Source organism: Podarcis filfolensis, assembly GCF_964270895.1.
Source record: "Podarcis filfolensis genome assembly, chromosome: 7".
Taxonomy (NCBI): Eukaryota; Metazoa; Chordata; class Lepidosauria; order Squamata; family Lacertidae; genus Podarcis; species Podarcis filfolensis.
In genome coordinates this window covers 37,474,882-37,500,989 of record NC_139603.1, presented here as the reverse complement: position 1 = coordinate 37,500,989, position 26,108 = coordinate 37,474,882, and the positions used below count along the sequence as shown (strand labels likewise).

Here is a 26,108-nt window from a genome sequence, read left to right as displayed (position 1 = left end):
CCTTGCCGTGGAGATAAATTAAATGGTCAAGGTGCTGTGGTCATATCTGGCATCCCTGAGCCTTATGTTTGAGACTTGTTTTTCTATTTATTCTTGTAATAATACCTTTTTCTTGACTGCATTCTTCCCCCTCCCCCTTTCTGGATAGCATATTTCAATTAGCATCAGTGAGGTTTTTTTATATATATAAAAAATTAACTATTAATATACAAATATTTTTTTTGTATCTTTTGATGTATTTTCCCTACTTTCATAATTCTTAAAAGTGCAACCTCAAAACCACTTTATACAGATAGTTACCCTTAACACCCTGGCAGTGAGGGAGGTTAGCAGGAGGGAAAGGGTTTTGTGATTCCTAGTAGTGTTGCGTGGTAATTATTGTAGAGCAAAGGCATACGATTTGCTGTATGTGATGTAGCATTAAACATGCTGCACAGGCCTGTCCCTTTAATGATAGCTGTATATCTTTTAGTTCCTCATGACTTAACTCAAGGCTTCACAAATTCCTTTGCTGTGATGCAAAATAGTTTCAAAAGAGTTCTCTGGTTTTTATTAAAGGGATCTTATTTTAGTTTAAAAGCGGAATATATGTTTTCTTTAGCTGTAAAAGCACAATCAAGGCAACATGATAAGTGAGTCAGTGTTGTAAAAGTAAAACTAATTTTGCCTTCACTCACATGAGCTATAGAAGGAGGAAGCTTTATTGTCCCTTGGAAGGTGATAAGGCAGAGTAATTGTATATTATACTGTCCTGGAACATCTGCCTGAAGACTGTTGGAGCAATTCATCTATCATGGACAATGCAGCATGTTTTGTCTTTCTGCTTTAACCCATCCCCACTTGCTTGGCCTGCACGGAGGTTTTGATAGGGACTATGCCTGGGCTGGGGCTCACATTAATCAGTCCCCTTGTTCAACACTCCAGCTGACATAATTACAACCTGCGCACAGCAGTTATTCAAGTCGAGTCCTTGTCACTCGTGGTGCGAAACTACACAGCTCAGATCCCGAAGGAGATTGCCTTATCACACAGAACAAGGGCTCACAGGAGTTGAAGAGAATAGAAATGGGAAAATGTCTTCCGGGAGTACTATATATTCCTTTAAAATAAGACATTTGAGAGACTTACAAGGGACAAAGAGAAGCATTGTGCAGGCTCTGAAATGAACCCAGTTATTATTTTTAAAAAGATTACACAGGCCATTTTTGTGAAACGGACAGGGATTATTAAATAAATTCAGTGGTTCCTGTCTCTTATCATTCAGTGCCTCTGTCCTATTAGCGTTCGTGTGTACTTGTTCTCTCTCTCTCTCTCTCTCTCTCTCTCTCTCTCTCTCTCTCTCTCTCTCTCTCTCTGCTTCCCTCTCCCTCTCTCTCTTTTCCCATAAGTGATAGAATAGTTTTTGGACTAGTAGAACATGTAAGCATCCCTAAGTAGAAAGCTGCAAAGCACAACTATTGCTGGTGGTGCCAGTAACATGTGAGCCTGTCTGGGTCTGAGTTAAAGCCAAGAGAGGTTACTTGCAAAAAATGGGATTTCAGAGGGGAATAATGGTATAGCTATTTTCCCCCCATAGAGCAGCATGGAAATATTAGAAATGATATTTCATTAACTTGACTAACATTGCCATATTCCTGAACCCTTATATGCCAATGCAATCACTGAGATCATCTGGAGAAGCAATGTTAGTTATTCCCTATTTTTTCAGAAGCCCAGCTGGCTTCAACTAGAAGTTGGGCATGAACGTTGCTGGTCCCATGCTGTGCTATACTTCAGCAGCCATCCTTTCTTCTGCTTTTTATGTCGACAGGGCTATGCCGTTGTTTAAAGTTTTTCAACTTGAGCTAGTCATTTATTTATTTGTTATTGTATTTATGACACTTTATGTTTTATTGTACTTGCATATTTTATTGTACTCTACCTTGGTGTTTTATATGAGGGACGGTCTATAAATATTTTTCTATACAGAAATAAATGCTTGTTATTTACAATTATCCAATGCTGCTGTTTCCCAGTATTAGAAAGAAGATATTCCCTTCTTCTTTTTCTTTTGCCCACAGTTAAGCTTCATTCCCCAGCCCTCCCTGTTAGCTTGAAGGACCCACAGCTGGAATAAATTTGTCAGTGTATTCTGGCCTCATTGGCCCCACCCACTTAGCAGCACCTGCAAAAAGAATTGCCATTTAATCAGAAGAATACTGGCTTGGCCCAGTCAGTCCCACTGAGGCATGGAGCTCACCTGGGGAAGATCTACACTCATAGTTTTTTACTTTAAGGAAGGGCTAAGGAATGGTTTTGATAACCATATGGCCACATAACATTCTGCTTTTAACATTATTTAAATGTGACACCAGAAAGCACTACAGAGCACCCAGCTACCAACTGTAGGGAGACAGCATTTTGATGAAGGTAAGAAATGTTTTATTTTGCAAGTATGCCCTGTGACGTTTTAGAATGATATAACTAATATTGTTCTAATAATGTTAAACAGGTCAGTGTAAATCCAGCCTTGGTGACCTCAAGACAGTCACTTTCCGCCTAAGCTACCGGAAAGGGTTGTTTTTAGGATACAATGAGGTTGCAGGGACTGTGTACACCACCTTGAGTTCTTTAAATAAAAGGCAGTATATGTGAGAAGTAAACAAGCAAAGAAATAAATTATTTAAAACTTAAGAAGTTTTAGCCTAGAAACATTTTGTTTGCTCTACTTGTGCATGCTTCCTCCAGTCTAGGCATCAAAGAAATTAAATGATGCAAATTTACACTCTCTTGATCCAACCACATTTGTTTCATAGCTTCTCCAGCTGATGCATCAGGCCATAATTTACATGTGGTGTTACAGTTTTAGAAGTGACTGTATAAAAGCATCAGACTCTTACAGAGGGTGTTTAACACAACATGCCTAATTTCCAGTGTACGTTTATATGCTTTTAACACCGAGGAGCCATCTTGTTCCTGATGCAGAAAACATAGGGAGCTTTCTGACTCAGACTACTTAATGGCTAGGCCAAAATGTGGCCTGGTTATGCTGCCCTTAGCTTACAAGATAGCCATTAATTCATCTTTGGAGCCTCTGCAGTACCATATTTAAGAATGTGCCTTTGCATGCAAGCAAGTATGACAATTATGTGAAAAAGAGATTTGTTACATTCCAGTAAGTTTTGGTGGTAGGTTCCCCCCACCCCCCACCCCAGAACAATTTAGAAAGCTCAAACAGTATCGGGAACCAGCTGGATGCTGAGGAGAAGCGGGGTTGGAAACTGAAGGGATCAGTGATCAGGCAGAGCCTGTAACAGCCAGGAGATAAGAGTCAGAGGCAGGAGAATCTGCAGGATTGGAGAATGAAGAATGGGTGTAGGAGGAGGGGGAGATAGGTCAGACTAGTGTAGTCAAGGACTTCTACACCTCCTTCTGCTGCTGCCCCCACCTCTCCTGCTCCACTGTCTCTCAGGACCAGAAGAGGATTAAAAGAGGAGGGGCAGAAACAGGTAACATGCAGTCATAGTCTTTGCCTGTTTTCACACAGCTCTGATGAGGGAAATACATACGCTGAGGGGACAAGGCCTCTCTGTTGCAGCAACTGCCTCATCAGGTGCACACCTAGGGGTAGCTGAGAGACATAGGATCAAGGGACATACCCTTTCCTAACTTGTAAGTATACTTTTGACAATAAAGAGTTAATTCCTCACTCTGGACATTCCTGGCCTGAAAGTGCCATGACAAAGAGAAGAACAGACTTTGTGCAGAAAACTTTATTCTTGGATTTTAAAAAGATCAATAGTATTTCTTACAGTGATGATGTGAGGCAACCAAGTATGATACAAGTTTTGCAATCCACAAACAAGTCACATTTGTGAAAAGCAGAAACAATATGATTTGGTTTGGTTTTATTTTTAAAAACTTTATTTATGTAGAATTCACACAATGAACATCTCATAATAAATATAGGATTTGTGTTACCATCTTGGACGAACTAAATTTTGCATTCAGGAATTGAATCTGAGCAGGTGAAATGAAATGAAAGAGACAGAGAGGGAGACTTGTTTTCTGTCTCTGGCTATACAAGATGGTGAAGGCAGTACAATAGCTAAAGGAAATAATCATTTAGAGTAGAGGTGATAGAGACAGTACTGCTTTGGACACTCAACCAGGCAGTAGATCAACAGGATTTTCCCTCTAGGGAGCTATGTCTGCTACAAGAGTGGCTGAAGGAACTGACACAAAGGGCCAGTTGGAAGAAGTACCATCTGCATATAGGATTGACAGGCAGCCTTCAGGGTGTGTTGCTATCATTTCTGACTCCAGCAAAGTTCAGAGTCTCTTTTCATCTCATTACAGCAAGCAGAATCTATGAGCTTTCATAAACTCCATCTGTACATTTACATTTGTGAGCATATTTTCTGCTTTTCTGTGGACGTACAAAGAATTGTAAATTCTCTATCACTGTATCTTGACTGCTTTTATTACTGCTATTTATTTGGAATATATGTATGTGTATTACACACACACACACACACACACACACATATGGAGAGTATAATAATATTTGGTAGGAGGCAAAATGTAATAAATGGATTGCTAAAGTCCTCCCCATCCCCTGTCCAACCCATTTTTGAGCAAAAGGGGCAATCCCATGACTACTGTGTAAATTTCACATCATTTTTCAATTTCATTTCAAGCATCTGTATAATTCCACTGAGATTGATGAGACCACTTAAATGTCAAAATTATGGCATATTCTTGAGCATTTTAAAACAGATACCTTTGTATAGAATACAATTCATTTTCTGATACATTTTTACATTATCCCCTAAAAGGTTCCCCTCCTCCAAGTTCTAGTTGAAACTGAGTTCAGACTTGTGTAAATTTTCAAAGTTTACATTGTTCTGTTCTGTTCCTCTTGGTCTCAGCTTGTGGTTCATAAGAGATGACAGAATGTTAGTAAATGTGGTTGCAGAACAAAGAGCATTATGGGGGCACTGAGCAATGTTTGGGTATTTAGACTTTTGGCTATACAGTGGTACCTCGAGTTAAGTACTTAATTCATTCCAGAGGTCCGTTCTTAACCTGAAACTGTTCTTAACCTGAAGCACCACTTTAGCAGGACCTCCTGCTGCTGCCGCGCTGCCGGAGCACGATTTCTGTTTTTATCCTGAAGCAAAGTTCTTAACCTGAAGCACTATTTCTGGGTTAGCGGAGTCTGTAACCTGAAGCGTATGTAACCTGAAGCATATGTAACCCAAGGTACCACTGTACGGAGTTAATTTTCCAATTGATATAGTTAAGCAAAAACAGATTAATTGGACTGGGTATTATTTGAACTATATTACCCCAGTATGAAACTGTACATAAAATGCAACCAGTTGTTGCTTTTAAGAATATAGCTTTCCTGCTGACATAGTTAATGGCCCAATTTCTGCATCATATGCTGCTGTATGCTTCTACAAAAAGCAGATACTATTATGTGGTATCTGTCAATTCAGAGAAGAGGGCTCTGGTTCTAGGTAAGGTTTTTTGTTAATAAAATGTGGAAAACCTACTAATAACGTGTGGATTTATTCTAAATCTAACATCTGAATTCTCTGTTTGTGCCACTCTTGACCTAGGTATCTGTTGCCATTTGGTATTCCTTGTGCCCAGTGCTATTTTTCTAGAAAAAGAGGTGCTGAAGCTCACCAGTAACTCCTCCCTTGTTTTTTTAGAATTACAATGGCGCCTACTTGAGAGGTGCCGGAACTGAGTTCCAGTGACTTCTGGGTGAAAAAAAAAGCCCTGTTTGTGCCGAATCTTTCAAAATACAGTGGAAGAGTAGCTGAGCTTTCTTCAGCAGTCAAAGTGGCTTGCAGTCTCATGTATACAAAGCACCCAATGTTTTTTGTTTCCATCTTATTTTTGGATGGTGAAGAATACATCACTGCAACTCTTCCTTTAGCTGATTTCTTAGCATTTATTTTCTTGTGTGCAAAGGAGTGAATGCTGCTTTAGAACAGCTACCCACTTAAACATTCGTATTTACAGGAGTTGCTTTGTGCATTCTTTTATTTTACACTTCGGAAACTGGTGTGTGCTAGAAGGGTGACTGTGAATGTGTGTGTGTGGTCGGAGCTGCCATTTGGACATACAACTTTTGCTGAAGGGATACTGGGACAAGAGCAATAACTTATCAGTTTTCTCAAGCATTTCAGTGCTGATGCGCAGGTTCTAGCTCCTGCCCTACAGGCCTCTGCTACTTTATAGCAGCCAGCATTGGACATCTGTCACACATACTGTATGTCATAACAAATAGATCATAAAAAAACCTTGCAAAGCTACAAATGCGGAAAAGCTGAAAGCATTGTTACCACAAAGCACTAGCATTACTCCAGTACTGTCAGTATTAATTCCAAGCAGGTTTTGATTATTTTCTATATGAAACATTGGGGTGTCAGGAAGAGTTAAAATACTTGAATATCAACATTTGTGGAGCGGTTTTTATTTGTGTGTGTGTGTGTGTGTGTGTGTCTTGGCCTGCTGTTGTCATTGATTCTGCAACCTGAGTTTGTGCAGCTATATTTGATTGCATGGCATTTGTAATGCAAGCTTATATTAAGGCTGTCTACAAATCTTGAAGCTTGACCTTGGTAACCTTCCTGTGTGTGTCTTCCTCTGGCTTTGCAAAGATACTGGTAATTCTCTCTGGGAGAGCATGAATAAAACAGGAGGTTATCACTTCTGTTTAGTTGCCCAACATGAATCCCAGTGATAGTATTTCACATTGTTATTGTGGTCCTTTGGGTGCTGGTTCTCCAGTGCTATGAGATCTTATTGATATCTCTTATTGCTTTTTTTTTCTTACTGGTTTCTTTCTGGACAATGGAGAAGTCACTCCTTCTGGAATGGCAGGGCACAGGATCCATTCTGACAACTTCCTCCCAGGAGATAGCAGGGTCTCATTTGATCTGAGATTCAATTTGAAAAACATACAGAGATGCACATGAATATAAACAACACACAATGCATAATATATTTTTCAGTCAGCCCTATTCTCCTCCTATGCCCTAGACAGAGGGACATTGAGCTAAGAAGTTAACAGCAATAAGAAAAGCAGCTGGAGGAGAAGAGGATAAATGGTGGAGAAAGAGTTGTGAGTGAAGGGGAGGGGGGCTTTCCCCCCTGGACCCCTTGGGGAACTCAATGAACCTGCTGCACCTGGAACTGGGTGTGGAGAGTGCAGCTTAATGGAGCACAGGTATGGGCCTGCCCATCAAAAACAAGTCTAGAGTGAGAGACGGGTTATTCTTGATGTTTCCATGAACTCTTCTGGTTGTTAGACTTTTGTGGATGAGCTGAGAGTTTGCTGGATCCTTGGTGAGAACCTGGAAGCTGAGCTGGACGGTGTGTCAGAAGGAAGCTGAATTTATACTGATATAACCGTGTTAAGGAAACATCTTTATATGTAACTCTGTATTTTTGTCATATTTGGTTTGTTATCTGTTGTTGCTTCTGTTTTTTTTGTACACCACATAGATAGATAGATAGATAGATAGATAGATAGATAGATAGATAATATTAAGCAGTATAGAAAAAACAACAACAATGAACTCTGCTATCCACAGAGATCTAGCTTTCTGGATTCTTTTCTTCCACGTCTTAAAATGACTCGTTCTGCTGCCTTAGTTGATCATAGAATCATAGAGTTGGAAGGGACCCTGAGGAATCTCAACTAAAGCACCATTGACAGATGGTCATCCAACATCTACTTAAAAACCTCTAAGGAAGGAGAGTCTACCACCTTCCCAGGGCGTCCATGCCACTTGCGAATAGCTCTTTCCACCAGAAAGTTATTCCTGGTATTTAGTTGGAATCTCCTTTCTGGTAACATGAAAAGCCATTGTTTTGGGTTCTGCTGTTCAGCACAGAAAAAAACAAACTTGCTCCATCTTCCATGTGACAGCCTTTTATGTATTTGTAGATGGCTGTATATCGCCTCTGTCTCCTCTTATCCAGGAGTATTACTTCTCTTGATCTGGAAACTATACTTCTATTGATGCAGCATAGGATAGCATTATCTCCCCCCCCCCCCCGCAGCATCACACTGCTGCCCCATGTTCACCTTGTGGTCTACTAAGACCCCATTTTACATGTATTACTGGCAAGCTAGTCCCCCCCCCCCCCGCCTTACATTTGTGCAGCTAGTTCTTCCTGTCTAAGTGTAGAACCTTACATTTGTTCCTATAGAAATTCATTTTGTTACTTTGGGTCCAGTTCTCCAATCTGTTAAGGTCATCTTGAATCCCAATCCTGTCTTCCGCAGCATTTGGCTACCTCTCCCAGCTTCATATCATCTGCAAATTCCTTCATCCAAGTTATTTATAAAGACATTGAACAACATGGGCCCATTAACCTCAATCCAAAAAGCCACTATCACAGAATAATAGTTAATAAGCTCAGGCTTTTAAAAAAGAAGAAGAAGAAGAAGAAGAAGAAGAAGAAGAAGAAGAAGAAGAAGAAGAAGAAGGAGAAATAATTAAGGAAGTTTCAAAATACAGTAGTGGACTTCTACCATGTTAGGCTAAACGTAGCTTTTGGATAAAACTTTCAGGAACAGCGAGACTAATATATGCATATATGTCTGTGGATTTTGTAACACATTCATTTATGCTGCTTTAATAAATTATTAAAGTACAGTTCTAGAAACAATTCTTATGAATCCATTTTCTTTCTTTTTGTTAAAGTGCCCATTAGAAAACTGTTGCTATAATGCACGCCCTATAGCAGTGGCTAGTCACACAAGTGCTTGAGAGAGCTGAGGCCCAGGAGTTCCTCTTAATTGTAATAAAGATTATAGGTCTCTTCTCTGATATTTGAGTAGTGTGTTATTATATAGCAGATGTCCATGACAGAAGGTGAGCTTAGACAGCACCATAAGGCAGATATCAACTCTATGTGATCACCTCATAGGAGATAGCATTGAACTCCTGCTTTTAATTGACCTACCTCTTGTAGATATTTTAGAGGCTCTGTCATTTTAGCAAATACTTATTTAAAATGTCCAGAATCCTCTTAAAGCCGGGAAAGCCAGGTGTGCACTCAATCCTATCTTGTTTTCTTGGTAGATTTGTTTTCCTTCTACCTCTTTTCTTTGTTAAATTTTTGTATTATTTTTTTTAAAAAAGTTAATTCATTTATTCATTTCCAAGTTTGTTTTTTCACTGAAAATGTTTAGAGCAAGGGGGGGGAGCTGGCTTGTAATACGTTCTTTGCACATTCAGGACTTTGATGTTCACACAGAGCTCTTCCATTCCCAATGGCTTCTCCATCTGATTCAGTGGAAGGAGAACTCAAGGCATTCATTATTCTGCCTGCTCACACATGCAAACAGCAAAATGTTGGAGGGTAGAGTTCCCATGCAGCCTACCCTGCATCCCCTAAGCTAGCCTGCTGCCCCAGATGCAATGGGGCAGGGGGAAGAGACACTGTTCTGTTACCAGTGTATCCGACAAAAGTTCAGCCTGTCAACATGATAGCGTTGTGACCATGCTATTCCTTGCCATTCCTTGACAAAGATAACCAACTTTTGCAACTCTTTTCATTGTCCTAACAGTTCTCTATAATTCCCACTGCATGTTTTCAGGTCCCGTCTTGGCTGTTGCATACCCTCTCCTCCATGCTTACAAGGCAGGACCATGCCTTTATTTATGCTTATAATTTATAAGAAATAATGAAAATAATAATGAAGGGTTCAAACTTTATTTTAAGCTTAATGTATGTATACTTTGATTCTAATGTGTGTATTTTTATATGTGCCTGATACCAGCATTATCTGTACAACATGGCAGTATATATCCCCATATATACATGGCAGTATATATCCCCAAAAACGGACCAGCAAGTTTTAGGATCAATCCTCCTCCTCCTTCATATCATTATTATTAATTAAATTTGTATACTACCTTTCATCCTTACTAGATGTGATTATTTCTAAGGTGTTTTTTTTTAAAGGAAAGGGGGAGTATTATTTTTAAAAATGATTTCAAACTGAACTTTTTAAAATTATACTAAAACTAGCCCTCATGGAAAGCTTGGTGGATGTCATTATAAGTTGTATATCTGAAAGTTGCTCACAAGCATAACTGTGGGGAGCCAACTGTTTTACAGCAATATTTCAATTCAGTGAATATGCATGTATAATATAACTTCATTATAATTTTCCTGCATTTCCTGCAGGTCTAACTGTGCTGAAAATATCCGCAAGCATATCCTGCATACAGGCAAACATGAAGGAGTAAAGATGTACAACTGTCCCAAGTGTGAATATGGCACCAATATCCCTGTAGAATTTCGCAACCACCTGAAAGAATTGCATCCTGATATTGAGAACCCTGACCTAGCTTACCTGCATGCTGGTAAGAACATCTTTATGGCTGTTGTCATTGAGTTTTCATTTTCACAAATGGAATTCAGTTAAATGGCTGTAGGGAGAAAGCACTTTTTAATGTAATATGCATGACTCTGGCCAAGGAACAAAGCAATTTTGATCTCGATTTAGTCAAATCCATTGTTCTGTTCACACTTTTATATGACTCACATTAACTCAGGTGCATGTTACACAGAAGTGTTTTGCATTCAGACGTGAAGTGAATCATGCACGTTCAATTTACTTTTTGTTATTAATCATTTTTAAAAGTGTGTTCACATTTTATTTGCACATGTTCACAAGGCTTAATTAGAACCAGGCCTTGATGCCAGCATCCGACCTGAACTCTATAATGCATGAGGAGCAACAGCTTCTGACATTTGCAGAATGCCTTGTCCAGTCATTTCTGAAGAAGTGTGCATGCACACGAAAGCTTATACCCAGAACAAACTTAGTTGGTGTGATGGCTTGTGAATACTCTTCGCAAGAAATGCCTCTGCTCACTCAGAGATACATATATACGGTCTTTATTTTACATATGTACAAGCAGCGCATTACAATCATGCATCTGAATCCTCCGGCTCAGATTCTGGGAGTGACTTATGCCAGCCCCTTCTCCAACAGAAAAGGCGGGGAAGTTTCACGTGATGCCTCTGCCCCCTCCTCTTTAACACTCTCCTTTCTTTGGCAGACGGAATAGGCGTTATTTCACTGTCTGTGCCAGAACTTCCTGTTGAGGCTCTGGTTCAACATCTGTGAGCCGTTCCGCCTCCTGGCTTTCCCCTCTTTCCTCAATTGCCACTTCCTGCTCCCCTTCTGCCTGTCTCTGCTCCTCCCCTTCATTCTCTGGCAATACCATGACAGTTGGTCTCTAAGGTGCTACTGAACAATTTTTTAATTTATTTCAACTGTGTTAGACCAACACGGCTGCCTACCTGAATCTTCTCCAGTCATGATTATCATACACCTGGAATTAGGACATGTCTCCTAGCATAGGTTCAAAGTAGGTGTTACATCGGATATCCATGATTGGACCTCCTCATGGAAGTTTTTTCTTCTAAAAGCAGCTGTGGGGGAGGGGGGAGAGCTAACCCTGTCTTCCACACTGTAGCCCCAGTTAAAATCAGTGCCCCTTCTCCCTGAGTCCCTATTAGCAGCAAAGGGAGAATGCATAAAGGTATCCTTCATGCCTATATATTTTACATTCTGCAGCTAATAGTAGCTTTTTTGAGGTGGGTAATATGGATTCGGGCCATAGTAATGAGACCATCCCTCATCTGTCCTTATTCAAATCCCCCCTCCAGGACCACTTTCAGGGAAAGAAAATTATGGGGAGATCCCATGTAACTTCACTAGATGTTAGTGTCACTTTTAGACTTCAGCACTACCAACATTCTGCATATATGATGCTTCATGCACATAAACCCACACTCCTGTGTTAGATGCATTCAAAAAAATGTAAGGGTTACAAGTTGTCCTATGTGTGTTTGTATAGGACACACACAAGGACACATAAAAAGGGGCTAACATAATAAACTTTAACCACATTTAAACAAAAAATAATAATAATTGCATGAGTCCTTAACTTGAAAGGTTTACTTCTTTGAAGAAGCAGCTACTGAGGATTTTGTTCTGAATAATTTGCATTCCATCTTATGAGTAATCTATTTGATAGACTCTTATCTTCTGGCATGTATATTTCCTGAAATAATTTATCTTATACCCTCATAGTAAACTTAACCTACAAAATACATAATGTTATTTTATGTAAAATAAAGTGGAAAGAACACTGTTGAAATGTAGCTTTACTGGCGACTTTCCAACTGTATTATTGGCTTCTGGGATCTAAAACTCATGGTAAGGCAGATCAATTAATCACCACTTGAGTAAGTCAGGCCTCTATCCTTTCTGTTTTACTTTAGAGGTAAAGAGCCATATCTTTGTTCTAATTCTGTCTAGCATATTGTTGCCAGCAAACTCTGATAAATTTTATGAAAACACTTTTACTAAGCTGCCGCTACTAAGGTCAGAACTCATTTTTGCCCCACATAAATTTCTCTTTCCATAAGCATAGCCTGCATGAAACAAGTCTTCAAAGGCAAGCTGCTCTATGATTACATCATCAAAATGGGACAAACTGTGATCCTATCAGTTGTTAACACTTGCAATATTCATGAATGGAATCCTGAAAGTTCAAGTAGTTAAGCCTAAATAAAATTGTGATCTTTATCCTTCTTGACAGAAGCATTTATCAAATTATTAAGGGGGGTGGATGGGAAATGATTGCTAAAAGTTAGAGTGTGATCTATTGTGTGATTTTTATCAAGGTACGACTGTGTTACCAAGTGGAAGCTACTGTCGCTGAATGTCAAGTGAAGATATGAAATTTCATAACATAAATAACTGATATTTAATTCTCAGTGGTTTGCTTAATTTCCTGAAATTAATTTCCTTTTGCCTTTATTTCATTCCATACACCCATTGGTTTTAAAAGTAAAAATGGCTGTAGTCATCCATGTGGTCAATACATTGCATATGCATTGATGAGGCAGTATTATGAACACAGTATAAAGATGAAAGTATCAAATATCATGCTGGCCAATTTCATTTTACTCATGTTCTCTTTACCTGTAAGGCATTAAATCACACGAAGCATAGTAATTAACAGGGCGAATGGAACTAAGTCCATTGGGTACATGAAATAACAGTATACTTCATACCTTTGTGCAAAGCTGTTAAAGAATGGCTACAGGGTCCCTTTCTCAGCTGAATTCCGGTCTTCTCTTGTTGTAATTTGATTGTCAATTGTCAAGTGCAGAGCCCTGTACATTTTGAATGCTTTTGTTTGTTTGTTTGTTTAAATACCAGCAGCTTACTTTTTAAAAACAAAAACCTAAAAAACTAAAAGGCCTGGCCTTGTTAGGGGAGATACTGAAAATAGCTGCTGCTAGAGTAGCAGAATCTTGCTTGGGTTCCAAGCTACATAAAGCAGTATTTTTGATAGCTGAAATGCTTTATATAAAGAAAACAGTAAGCAGCAGCAGCTCAGTTTCAAACAGGTTCATTCTAGTAATAGCTATTAGTGTCAGTCTTTCAATTGCATGTCATATTGATTGGCAGAGAGTCCTTTTCTCTCTTGTGCAGAATAGTAATTTTAGCATGTGCTTGAAATAAAACCTTACATAAATGCCTTTCTGTTTCTAAAGAAGGATGCTAGGTTTCATGCAGCCTATATAGATTACCTTAGACTTGTATTTCCCAAAAAATTAAGCTGTGTGAAGCTGATTGTTTTTATCCTTACATAGGGGTTTATTTGTTTTTTAGTTTTATTACCTGCTTTGCAAATGTCCACTATTGTCACCTGGTAGAAACCTTGCTAAGAAAATTGTCACCTGCAAGTGTCAGGCCTCTATCCAGAAAACATAAAGGAATTGCACAAGGTCCCAAATACAATTTTTTCCTTGGACTTTTGTTCCCAGTAGTACAGCACAACAGAACTGAAGGGAACCTCAGCTAATAGCTCATTGTTTATCCTGTTAAGCCTCAGCGTCCATAGGAATTGCTACTCAGTAGAAGGTGGTAAGGGGCAAAAACAGCAAGCATCTCAGTACAGCTTTCTTGGACTTGGGTATCAAATGATGTGTGCTTAATATATCATAGAGGTTTTGATCTAAAATGCCAAATATAATTTGTCAATAAAAATGCAAAATAATGTGACAGGTATGTAACAACATTGAAACCTATATCTAGGGAAGGTAGCCTAATGCAGTAAGAAACAATTCTTGTTGGAATTCAGCCCATTTACTACTACATGTAAATTTTTGCTTCTTGACAATGGGCATAAGCATAGAATTGCTTTAATAAGTAAGTGCCCCATTGAGCTTTTGGCTACAATCCAAAACACTAAGAATTAAGTCCCATTGAACAAGCATGGGATTTTGCTGTTTAACGCCCCCAACAACAATGCCCCTCCAGCAATGCCATTCCACAACAAATCTTAAAGCAGTTTGTGATCCAGCATGGAGGGTTACTTGCCAAAGGAAAAAGTTCGTGGGCTGATGCTCACACCTTATGAACTTTTCTGAATTGTGCTCATTCTCTGTTAAAATGCCCTTAATTGGGACAGCCAATAGTGCAAGGGGAAACTGGTTCAATACACCCCTTTTCACTCTGTGCTATAGTTGCTATCTGTAGAGGCATTGTGCTTCCTACCTCTGAATCCTCCTCCTTCAGTGATTTTGGAGTACAACAAGGAGGACTCTTTGATGATGAAAGCTTCCTGGCTCCTGAACCCAGCGTATGCTTTGGAGGGAGCAGGTCTGTAGGTATTGCCAGACATCCTACTTTGTGACCCAGAATCACAGCCGTTGATGGCAAATCAGTACTGGCTTTTGTTCAGTGTTTTGAGGTGCACACTCTTTCTGCAGTGTGACTGAAACATATAGGCCGCCAGTGCTGCTGTGATTTATTAAGGCAGCAGTGGCCAAATTGTTACCCATGGACTGGATCCAATCCTATTTTAATTTTATATGGCAGCAACAAACTTTAATAAAGTTTTGGTAAAAGGTTTGCCCAGCTTCATTCATCACCATCGTCACCATCATATATACAAATATATATTTGTATATTCTTTGTTTGCAATAGTTCCCTGTAATTTTTGTTACACTCATGGTTGTCAGCTCTTAGGTGCCTTTCAAATGTGAAACATTATTTCATATCTTTGGAATCTATGCTGAGGGGGTTTTTCCCCCTCCGTCCCTTGTACTATTTAGATTTTATTGGATGAATGTATCTTGCACCACCTTAAATAACTGCCATTTAAGAAAATTAAGAAGTATATGGGAAGAAAATGCTGACCCACAGAATAAGCAGTGGGATAAAATGTTCCCACTGGGCTTCATTTCTTAGGAAAGCCCATCAGGATAGTGACTAGGCCTGTAATTATTGTTTCAGTGACCTCTAAAATGATCATTTGAGAGAAGAGCTTGACTGTCATTGTTAAAATTAAAGAAAGTAGGGTTCATAGAAGCCTCATTTGTTTTTATTGATTTTTGTATAAAAGAAGTTGAGATTAAATGTAATATCTCATAAGTTTTGTTCAGCGTGAACTAATGAGGCTTTACAGTTATCTTACAGTATATCTGATAGACATCTCTTACTCTAAATGGCAAGATAATTTTTTAAAAAGCAAAACCCCAAACCTTTTATGGATCCATATCCATTTTGGGTGCAGAAATCCTATGAACACATTGGAAATGTTGTATAATACGTTCCTGTGAAATACAGTGGAAAATCCCATAAATCAGGGGTCCTCAAACTACGGTCTGCGGACTGGATCCAGCCCACCCGGCAATTGCTGAACCTGCCACTGTGGCCCTCCTCTCTCAGCCCCCCTCCCTCCATCGCCCCCCTCCCTGAACATCCCACTGCCCAGAGCAGGGAGAGATTTGCATGCATGTATACATGCCGTGGGCCGCTTCTGCATTTCATGAACTTGGGCAGAGGCGCCTCGCTGCATTTCTGTTGCCATCTGAGTGTTTCCTTCCTTTGCCAAGGTCTCCGTTAATCCCCTTCTCGCCATTCTCGGCATGGCCACCGGTGCTTCCAACCTCTCTTCACACCCACCCGCCCAAATCGCTTTTTCTTAGTTTTACCCCACAAGTGCACCACAGCAAGGCACAACACACCCCACCAGTGCTGGATTTACATACAAGCTAAACAAGCTATAGCTTAGGGCCCCACTCTCTTGGGAGGGGCCAAAAAAAATTAAATAAAAAAAGGTGCAGTGTGCATAGGAATTCATTCATTCCCCCCCTCCAAAAAACTATAATCCAGCCCCCAACAGTGTCTGAGGGACAGTGAACTGTCCTCATTTAAAAAGTTTGAGGACCCCTGCCATAAGTAATTACTTTTAATGTTCAGTTTACACTGACATATAGGTATGATACAGCTAGGTTTGAAGCATTTAGTGCTTGATTATGAGCAAGAGCCCAACCCAATATGTTTTAATCAATAATATAAGTAAGATTTTCCCCTTTCCTGGTACCAACATTACATTATTTTAAAGGAATGATAGATCAATAAATCTGAAAATAAATCAATAAGATTATTTTTACCCTGACTAGTTATAAATCCTTCTCAAACACTAGGGAAAAATATGTAAGAATACAATTTTAAAACTTCTGCATATTTTTAGGGTGACTTCAGGTGGTCAGCTTAGGCCAAGGATGAGGAACCTATGATGCTCCAGATACAGTATTGTTAGACTTCAACTTCTATCAGCCCTAGCTAACATAGACCGTGATTAGAACTGATGACAACATCTAGAGGGCCACAGGTTCTCTCCCCCTCCCACCACTGGCTTACTTGGAGACTAACATGCTGAAGCCCTACTTGGTGTAGTGGCTGGTTATTTGGGTGCTCTTGTACCCCTCAGAGTAGCACAGCTACCTAAATGCTACTTGGTTTCTAAAAGAAGTTAACTCTTCCTCTTTCCTTTAAAGATATCACAAATCTAAATTTTCAAGTTTAGAATACCTAACCTGGTGGCAGTTCCACTTCTGTGTAAATTACATAAAGAGTGTATCAGCCAGGCTTACCTTGCATGGAAAACAGGAATGAGTGACCCCATTGTTATGGGCTGTTCTGAGGTCCTCCCCCTAAATATGTTATCATACTTTTGCAAACTTGGGAGTTCCACCAAGCCTAAATATACCTTCCTTGTGTGTATGAATTGTGCTGTTTGGGGTACATTCTTCCCACTGAACTTTGGAAATAGAGGAAATGATAGAAGTGTTGAATGTTGTCAATAACAAAGCGATAAAGGAATATGCTTTCTTTGCCACTGATAATGCCAGAAAAGGCATAGGTCTCATTGCACCCAAAGTCTTTTTCAACACATGAAATACAATATTCTTTCAAAAGTAAAGTAATTACCCTCGAATTTTGAAATAGAAATTAGACTTGCAAAAATAGTTTAAGAACTGTTTACTAGGGATGGAGAAGCAATCTACTTTAAATGGATTTACACACGGAATTTGGTGATTCCAACTCAGTTGAGATTTGCCCACATTGAATTTACTTATGTCTGAGCAACATGATTGGTTTCTGTGTTTGAAGAAAAGCCTGACCAATTCAATGCAAAATTATATGCAAAAATTGCATGCATTTTACATATAATGGAGCCAAGCTCCATGTGCTATATTTTAGCAGTATAATTTTGAAAGTATTAATACAGAAATATTTTTACAGAGGTATCTGGTTACTGTAGGAAACCTGGAGTGTATACGTATATAATTTACTGTATCTATAATACTGTGGGACACGAGTGGCGCTGTGGGTAAAACCTCAGTGCCTAGGACTTGCCGATCATATGGTCGGTGGTTCGAATCCCCATGGCGGGGTGAGCTCCCGTCTTTCGGTCCCAGCTCCTGCCCACCTAGCAGTTCGAAAGCACCCCTAAGTGCAAGTAGATAAATAGGTACCGCTTTATAGCGGGAAGGTAAACGGCGTTTCCGTGTGCTGCGCTGGTGCTGGCTCGCCAGAGCAGCTTCGTCACGCTGGCCACGTGACCCGGAAGTGTCTCCGGACAGCGCTGGCCCCCGGCCTCTTAAGTGAGATGGGCGCACAACCCTAGAGTCGGACACGACTGGCCCGTATGGGCAGGGGTACCTTTACCTTTACCTTTACAATACTGTAAGTATAATGCTGCATATAATATGTGAGAATTTAGCAGAACTAGTGAAAACAATAACTGATTTTTCATTGAATTTAATTAGTGTATCAGGAATTAGAACATATTTTTTTTTGATAAGGTAAGTTTGGCATTTCAGAATAATCCATCCCTACTTTTAACTACCGTGTAGTAACAAATCTGGTAATGTGAAAATCTCACTGAGCAAAACTTTCAATACAAGGGTTGCACAACATAGTTACACTTTTTCAATTTTAAAGCCCGGCCTTCCCCAACCTAGTGCATTCTAGATGGACTACAGCTCCCTTCATACCTGAGCACTGGGCATCCTGGCAGACGCTGATGGGAATTATGGTCCAGCAACGCGTGAAGAGCACCAGGTTGGAGAAGGCTATTTAAAGTTCCTTTCAAGTTTTGTCATTACTTCATCTTCTGCAATTTATTGTGATCTTCTTGATGCTGACAGGGTTCTAGAAGTAAAAATGCTTTCAAACTTGAGATTTTTGGGAGGGACAGAGGGAAAGTGATTTCCTGAAATTCGGCAGACTTTTGTTTTGTTTTTCCATTGGAACCATGTCAGACACATACAGTTATATTTTTCCCTGGGATAGCCTCAAGGTGATAGTCTAAGATAACCATCTTCAGGGCAAATGCTAACTGAACACATGCCAAACCCCAGTACAGTTCTGTTTAAAACGATACACCATCAGTGTCTTGATTAAATTGACACACGCTGTGGCTTCAGTTCAGGGATCTTGGAGTTACGAGGGAGAAACCTTGCCAAACGTCCGATGTGAAAAGCCCTTGGTGAAGAAAACTGTTGCTCAATTGTACCCTAGTAAAACGAAAATGCACCCTGAAAAACCTGTAATCCAAAACTTGAGAACATTGTAATGTTCTGGGGGAAAATCTGATAGCTCCTGACACTGACCAACTGAATGAGCATTTGTATTTGAATAATAATAGTAACACAGTGGCAATTGAAAGAAATGACAAATGTAAACTTGTTCTATTCTTCAGTCAAATTTCAGAGAATATGATAATTAAGCTTTTAGTTATTTGAGTTTAGCTTCCACTGACATAACATCATGCTTCTTAAAGCAGTTACTTATTTCCCCATAGAGTGCTCTGTGCCTGATGTTGACTTTTCAGATGAAATTTAAATCTAACTCGTTGGTGAAGTATTAACACCTACAATTTTGTTCTTTGCTATATATTATTGCTTAGAGCCAGAATTTAAAAGTATTAAATCAGGAGACCTCTCCTAAGTTTTTACTTGCTTTTAATCCTTTTACATATAGCAGTTCTGGAGTTGTGCTCTGTTGACAAAAAGCCCTGTATACAATGCCACTGACTTAGATTGTGTGTGCCCCAATGTACAAAAGAGAGTAGACTAGCCTGCATGCATGTGCAGGTGCAGAACAATTCTCATTGTCGCTTCATTGAAAACTAATGGGGGAAACATAGCAAATGGGGGGAGTTCTTATGCCAGCAAATATTTTACAGAGGGCTAGCCAGGTAGGTCTGTTACAACAGAAAAGAAAGTATCTTGTGGCACCTTAAAGAATACCAAATTTATTGTGGTATAAGATTTTATGGCCTGGAGGCCACCTCATCAGTTTAGTCTCCTGCCAAGTATTGCCCAGTATTGCAAAGGCTCGCAGCCATTTCATGTTCTACTAAGGCTTGTAGACAAAATACAGAAAACATCATTCTGTATAGGTGAATTGTGCTGCATGGTTCTCTCTGAGGACTATATGTTTAGAGAGAAGCAGAGAAAATACTTCTTTCATTGCTTTTTTTTGTAATAGAAGTGAAAAAGACCTTAGAGGGCTAGTTCAGATGCTCACTTCCTAGCTTACTAAAACATAGTTTAGCAGATGGGAATGAGCATCAAGGCTGTGTGTTTACTCCTCACCTGTCCCCTTTTCATCTCTCTTCCTCAGCACTTAAATCCAGGTTTAATTAAGCTATGGTTCGTGTTATGTCCAAAATAGCAAACTGCTCCTTAGGGAAACCCACATAATTTACACCATATAAAGTTAAAACAGCATAAAGTATGTCAGTTCCAAACTCAGCCTAAGCCTGGCAAAGGGGAAACAGTTTGCCTTACACTACTCTTTTTGCTGGCATGGGTTGCACCAGGTCATACGACCAAGTTGAATGGAGTTGGGATCCAGCATAAGTCCCCATTGCCAAGTACTACCTTCACCACTTCACCAGTACACCCATTTTTCAGTGTATCCAGAAGAAAGATGGAGAGTAAGATAATGAGAAGTCCAGAGAGAAACTCCAGGTTAGAGCAGGGCTTTAACTCTCCATATGTTGCTGGACAACAACTCCCTTAAGCCTTTGCTCACCACAGCCAGTGCTCAGGAATGATGGAAGTTGTAGTCTATCAACATGTGGAGAGCAAAAGGTTAGGATGAGAAGCCCAGTTCATACACAGGTATCAGCAGCTGTGACCATTGCCTTCTCTCTTGTGCCTTCCATCTTAGAAAAGATACCTTCCCAGTGGTATCTACATGGAGGAAGGGGAAAGGATAAATTTGCAAATGAGACATCTAGACCCATAGCAATTTAAATGCATTGGAATGTACCAGCCAAAATGTTCATTCCTCTTACTATATTTTCAGTTCCAGTAATTCTTGCTAGGTCTCCCTAATAGTCATTTCTGCTGGAAAAACAAAGCATTTAGCCCATGGAAGATACAAAGAGATCAACCATTCATTCACTCTCTAAGGGCGGGAGGGAAATACCATTGTAGCTCCAGAGGTGTAAACTGAATCATCTGTATGCAAACAAGCCATCATGAAGAAAACCAGAACCCATCTACCACTTGAGACCAACCATCAGTGAAAAGAGAATACTTCAGAGTGCGATGACACCATTTTGAAATCAGGTGGTTTTAATTACAAGTGATCAAAGAAGGACATAAAATAATAAGAAAGGAATCAAACCCACATGGATCTTTTATTTAAACTTGCCAAATGGTGGATCTGCACTTGCTTTCTTGTTGGGTGAACCTTGGCAGGTGGATTGACAGGCTGTGAGCAGTCAGTTGCAGCATTAGGAACTTTGACCACTATTTACATGAAAGTAAAGTCAGTTGAAATCAGTGTAGCTTAACTTTCAAATAGTTGTGAGGAAAGGTGGATTAAGATTAAAAGCAGCCATATGGTGGCTACTATAAATCCAGCCATACAGAGATTATCTCTTTGCTGAAGGAAACAAGCCCTTCAAGCAGTTCTTAAAAGGCTTCTCATATGAGTGGTGCCAGGAAGGAAGGGAATTTGGCAATTTGTAGATATGAATCTACAATGGAAGCAAAGATAATCGATCTCTGTGTTCTGCAACTTATGTGAGGATTTATTTTCAAATAAATATTTGATTTCATTTGTATTTTAAAAGTTTGTAAAACTGGTTAGGTTTCTTCTAAATCATGCAGTTTATTCCACTGCAGAAGGCAAATAAGGTGGATTTTGAGATGTAGCACCACTGCTTGTTTGTTTTACTCTTTACACTGGAAACTGAAACGCCACTGGTAGTTTTTGAATTTAAAAGGCTTGTTAATTTACATTGATTTTTAAGTTGGTTATAGATTCTTAGTTGAAAAATATAGTACACACTACCAACTGCTCTATCACCTGACAGCAATTGATAAAGCATCTGTGCAGAAAGTGTCAGAAAAAGGTTAATATTTATTGATTTTTATGGTGCTACAACCAATGTAGTTTTGCCATCAAAGATGTATGGCCACCAGCAATGGAATCTGTAAAATTGCAGGTTTCATGTTAGTTTTTACTATAACTTATCCTTGTGTTTTGGCCTTTAAAATGACAGATCTTTAATGGAGAACAAAATGCTGTGAATGTGCAGCAACTGTGTACCTGAACCAGAATTTAGTATTCCAAAATGAGATGTTCTAAAAGCCTCAAAGGAGGGAGGACCACTACAACCTTGCATTGCAAATGACAATCACATTTAACCTTTTCATCCACTTAACTATGTGCTATTGATCTGTAGCAGGTGCCAAGCAAGTGATAGTTTAAATTATTACCGATAAAGGGCTTGCTTCTTCTTAAAACAATAAAGAGTATATAATTAGAAGGAGCATGGGCAGGTAGTGCATACCAGTCCTCCAAAAAAATCTGGCTGCTTTGAAGTGCAATGCCTGGCTCTCTCATGGTGGCTTAAGTGTAAGAGGTTTGTGGAAGAATGGGAATATGCTTTCATTTATTTTATCTCAGTATGTTGTAGTTGGAACAAAAAAAAAATTCCAGCTGTTTAATCACCATCTCTAATATACACCAAAACCTTTGGAATACATTTTCCCCTTAGATACAGCTGCATTTTCACATCTCCTGTCCCCAGCCCACCAACCCCTGTCTAACCCTTTTTATATAAATGGATCTCTTGCTGGCACATGGGGTCACTGAATTGGGCTATAACTCCATGATGATCATGATGCAGGAGCAAAGACTTTGGGAAAGTGGGCATCTCCCAATCAGTTTTTTGTTCATTCCTGATTGAAACAGTCACGTCACCTTTAGCTCCCATTTTCTTCCTTCTACTCAGGCTAGTTTTTACCTTAAAACCAATATATTTCTCCAGACCACATCAGGGCACCAATTTGGATCTCAAAATGCCCCAAAGGGCAACCAACAACAGTTTCCACAATTGCTTATCTTGTCCAGTAGAAGGCAGACTGAATCCTTCTTCAGTGCTTAGATGTGACTATGGAGCTTTGGATTCTTAATACCTTGCCTCAAGGGGGGGGCGGGAATCTGATCTCCTGTGCACCCACTCGGTATCTTCTATCACTGGTGTCCACCAACACGTCCAAGAGACGAGTTATCTGGGAGTGTGCGCAACACTTGCTGAACATGTCACCCATAGAATGAGTACCACCCGAAGAGCACTATACGGGCATCTACTCAGTATTCTTTGTGGTATCCAAGAAGGATCAATTATCATGGCGAGCAGTACTGGACTTGAAATTCCTCAGCATGTGGGTAATCTACAAGTGCTTCAGGATGGAATTGCTCCAGTTCATCAGGGAAGCACTTCACCGTGACTTTCTGACATAAGTCAATCTCCCAGATGCATACTTACGCATATCAATCCACCCCTCACACTGCAAGTTCCTCACGTTCTCTCTAGGACCACCATTTCCAGTACAAGACTCTCCCATATTGCCTCACCTCAGCACCTTGCATTTTCAGCAAGATCACAGTAGCACCAGTAGCCCACCTCTGCCTCCAGGGCACATGTAGCAACCTTTACCTCATTGGCGTCCTTCTACGGTCTCCAACACAGGAAGAAGCAGACCACCACCTGATCATTACTATGGCAGCCTTGGAGGACAATTAACTTGGAGGACATCAACTAACAGAAAAGGCATCTAATTCCGACACACCAGCTGATTCATCTTGACACCCTTATAGACACCACACAAGAATGATCTCTTTCTTCCCAGATTGCAGACACATGCATACATAGAAATCCGCCCATCTCCACGTTCTTCCCAATCCATTTCAATGGAATGGGAAGCCATTTTTTTTCACAGATCTGATTCCTCCATTGAAGTGAATGGGAAACCCATGCACAGGAGGAATTTGTTTTTCCTGGGGCACTCACTGAGCACTTTAGCACACCAATTATGTTTATAAACTGTGATTCCACTGCCTATATCTGGATGAATAGACATTGTGCACTTAATCCCATTGATCTCGCCTCTATCATGGCTGGATTGGGCCATAAATACAAGAAACATTTGTGAAATGTATATCCTAAAATAGGATTATTATTTTTCCAACCTTTTTGTGTGATCTGGTTCCTCTCTTCATTACTTTTGAAAAGGTTCACTGGCAAAGTCAGAGCAGGTTTGAGTTTGAACAGCCTCTAATGATTATAGTGATGGGAAGAAACACTTTCCCTGTAGTCTGACCTGTAGAATAAATGGTAGTGTATCCTGTAAACATGCTTTAGATCTCCTTTTGTCTGTATCACATTTTTTTCTATTGAGTGTTATACTGTCTACTCTTCTCTCCCCCCGCCCCCGACAGCTTACCCATTTTATTGTGCTCATTTAGAGGGAAGAAAAACAGTTTGTCTCCCTGAAAGGTAAAGAACATTGACTGGAAAACTACTTTTAGAGCTAAAATACCATTATAATACACGGCAACTAAAGTTCTCCAATTGAATGCTGCAAAAGCCACTAAGAGTATGAAATATTCTCTGAGAAGAGAGAGGGCCTTCTTCCCTCTTCCTCCCCTAAACTTTCTACCCTAGAGCCTTTTGTGAAATTTTAATGTAGAGTATTGCACGTAATAATGTATTTAATTTCAGTAAGTCAGATAAGAACCAGTGCTCTTATAACTCCACCTTTTGATTGTAATGACTCTCTCATTAATCTAACATACTCCAGTTTTATTGCACTTCATTAACCCCCTCCCTTCCTCCCTCCCTTCTAACTTTAAAATCACTTTAAAATCATAACTTGGAAAATGGGGCATCCTTAGCCACAGTAGCACATCTGGGCTATTTTGACGTGTTTTCATTCCTTGTTTAATTCTGTTCTTTTTGATTTTTCAAACCACCAGTTGCCCAAACCCTGATATGCTTTATGGTGGCCATAACTAATTTCAGTCTTGCAGTTCTGGATGGCAGCTTAGTGACAGAAGGTTTTTCAAACACGTTATTTAATTTTAAAAAATTAACTAGAGCTGGCTATAAACCATTAATTATGGTTGCTAACCCCCACCCCTCCAAATTGGCTATTACTTTAGGTAATGGCTGATATGTTACACTTTCAACCAATTTCAGCAAATAATGTTGCAGGAAGTGTTTTTTAATTCATTACGCAATTCAACTTTAGTGCCAGCCATATACAACAAACCCTGTGTAGTTGTTTGAGATTACACAGACCTTAAAATGTTTCATTGTCTGAATTGGAAATCTGCTTCAAAGAATAAAACTAATTGATTTCTAACTTGTTATTGTTCTGAAACTTGTGGTCTGATTCTAAGAATTGTTGTGCCAACAAATAAAAGATTGTAGTGGAAAGCCTCAGCAGCAGCATGAAATTACAAAAGTAGACTTTGTTGGTTTTGTATGCATGTTTTCCTGTGAAAATTCAAATAGGAGATTAATTAAGCATTCCTGGATTTTCTGTGGGTTCTTGCAATATGCATATTAAAAAATAATCTTGTCATCTGAGTCTGGACTTGTGATTTGTTTCCTTTAAACAAAGCCCAAGCAGTAAGGCACTTCTATCCTTCCTTATCAGGAAAATATCCAGTTATCCTGAAACAACCTGGGTTCAAACAAATTCATTAGATAGTGATATGGCATTTGTTAGCGTTTAAATACTTCGCAAATATCAGTTGATTCAGGTTAGATTTTGAAGCATATAGAGTTCTCCATAAAAGTGCAGGAGAAGCAGTAGTTTAACAAGAGTAAGATTTTCATCATGTTTGTTCTTTGGGCTCCTTTGAGTTATGTTTTGCACATAATGCATTCAGTTCATCACCTTCTAAGCCACGCCAAATTAAGCATAACAGAGGCCTGTAATTTTTACCAAAAGAATCTTTAAAAAGATCTGCCAGCACAAATTGCTCACTATTAATTTAGCTAAGCACTTTAGAACTATTATCAAAAATATATAGCTCCTCTGCATTTCACATCTTTATATTTATGTAATGCATAACTGTGACTATATATTTTGCATTGATAATTAACAGCAAAATTATTATGCCCATACATTTTAAACACACCTTCTTCAGATAAAACTATAAACTGAAAATCACTGGAAATGGTGACATTAAATCTGATTTACCCTTAAGGTTTTCATTTTAAATCAATAATATAGTGAGCAAGTATAATAACAGCTAGACAACTTTCACCAAATTAATATATTGAAAAAGAGTCACGGCTGAAGTATGTGGGAGGGAGCAAGACTTATGTTTTGGTTTTATTACCAGGTTCTTTCTAATCTGCTATAGGAAAACAAGCCAG

General features: G+C 39.4%; 1 protein-coding gene and 1 long non-coding RNA gene across 3 annotated transcripts in view; one reads left to right on the top strand and one right to left on the bottom strand.

Annotated features, from left to right (window-relative positions):
* The window catches only part of ZNF407 (zinc finger protein 407), a 328,959-nt gene that overhangs the window by 221,693 nt on the left and 81,158 nt on the right, over positions 1-26,108 (top strand). For both annotated transcript variants that reach the window (XM_083623582.1, XM_083623581.1), the window contains exon 8: positions 10,207-10,385. In XM_083623582.1, the coding sequence (XP_083479708.1) occupies positions 10,207-10,385 (179 nt within the window). The remainder of the gene's footprint in view (positions 1-10,206; positions 10,386-26,108) is intronic.
* On the bottom strand, positions 6,491-24,851 carry LOC310766957. The gene is made up of 3 exons (XR_014550548.1): positions 23,909-24,851; positions 10,376-10,451; positions 6,491-6,938 (listed from the first exon to the last, which is right to left on the bottom strand). It is a non-coding gene; the product is annotated as an uncharacterized lncRNA (long non-coding RNA).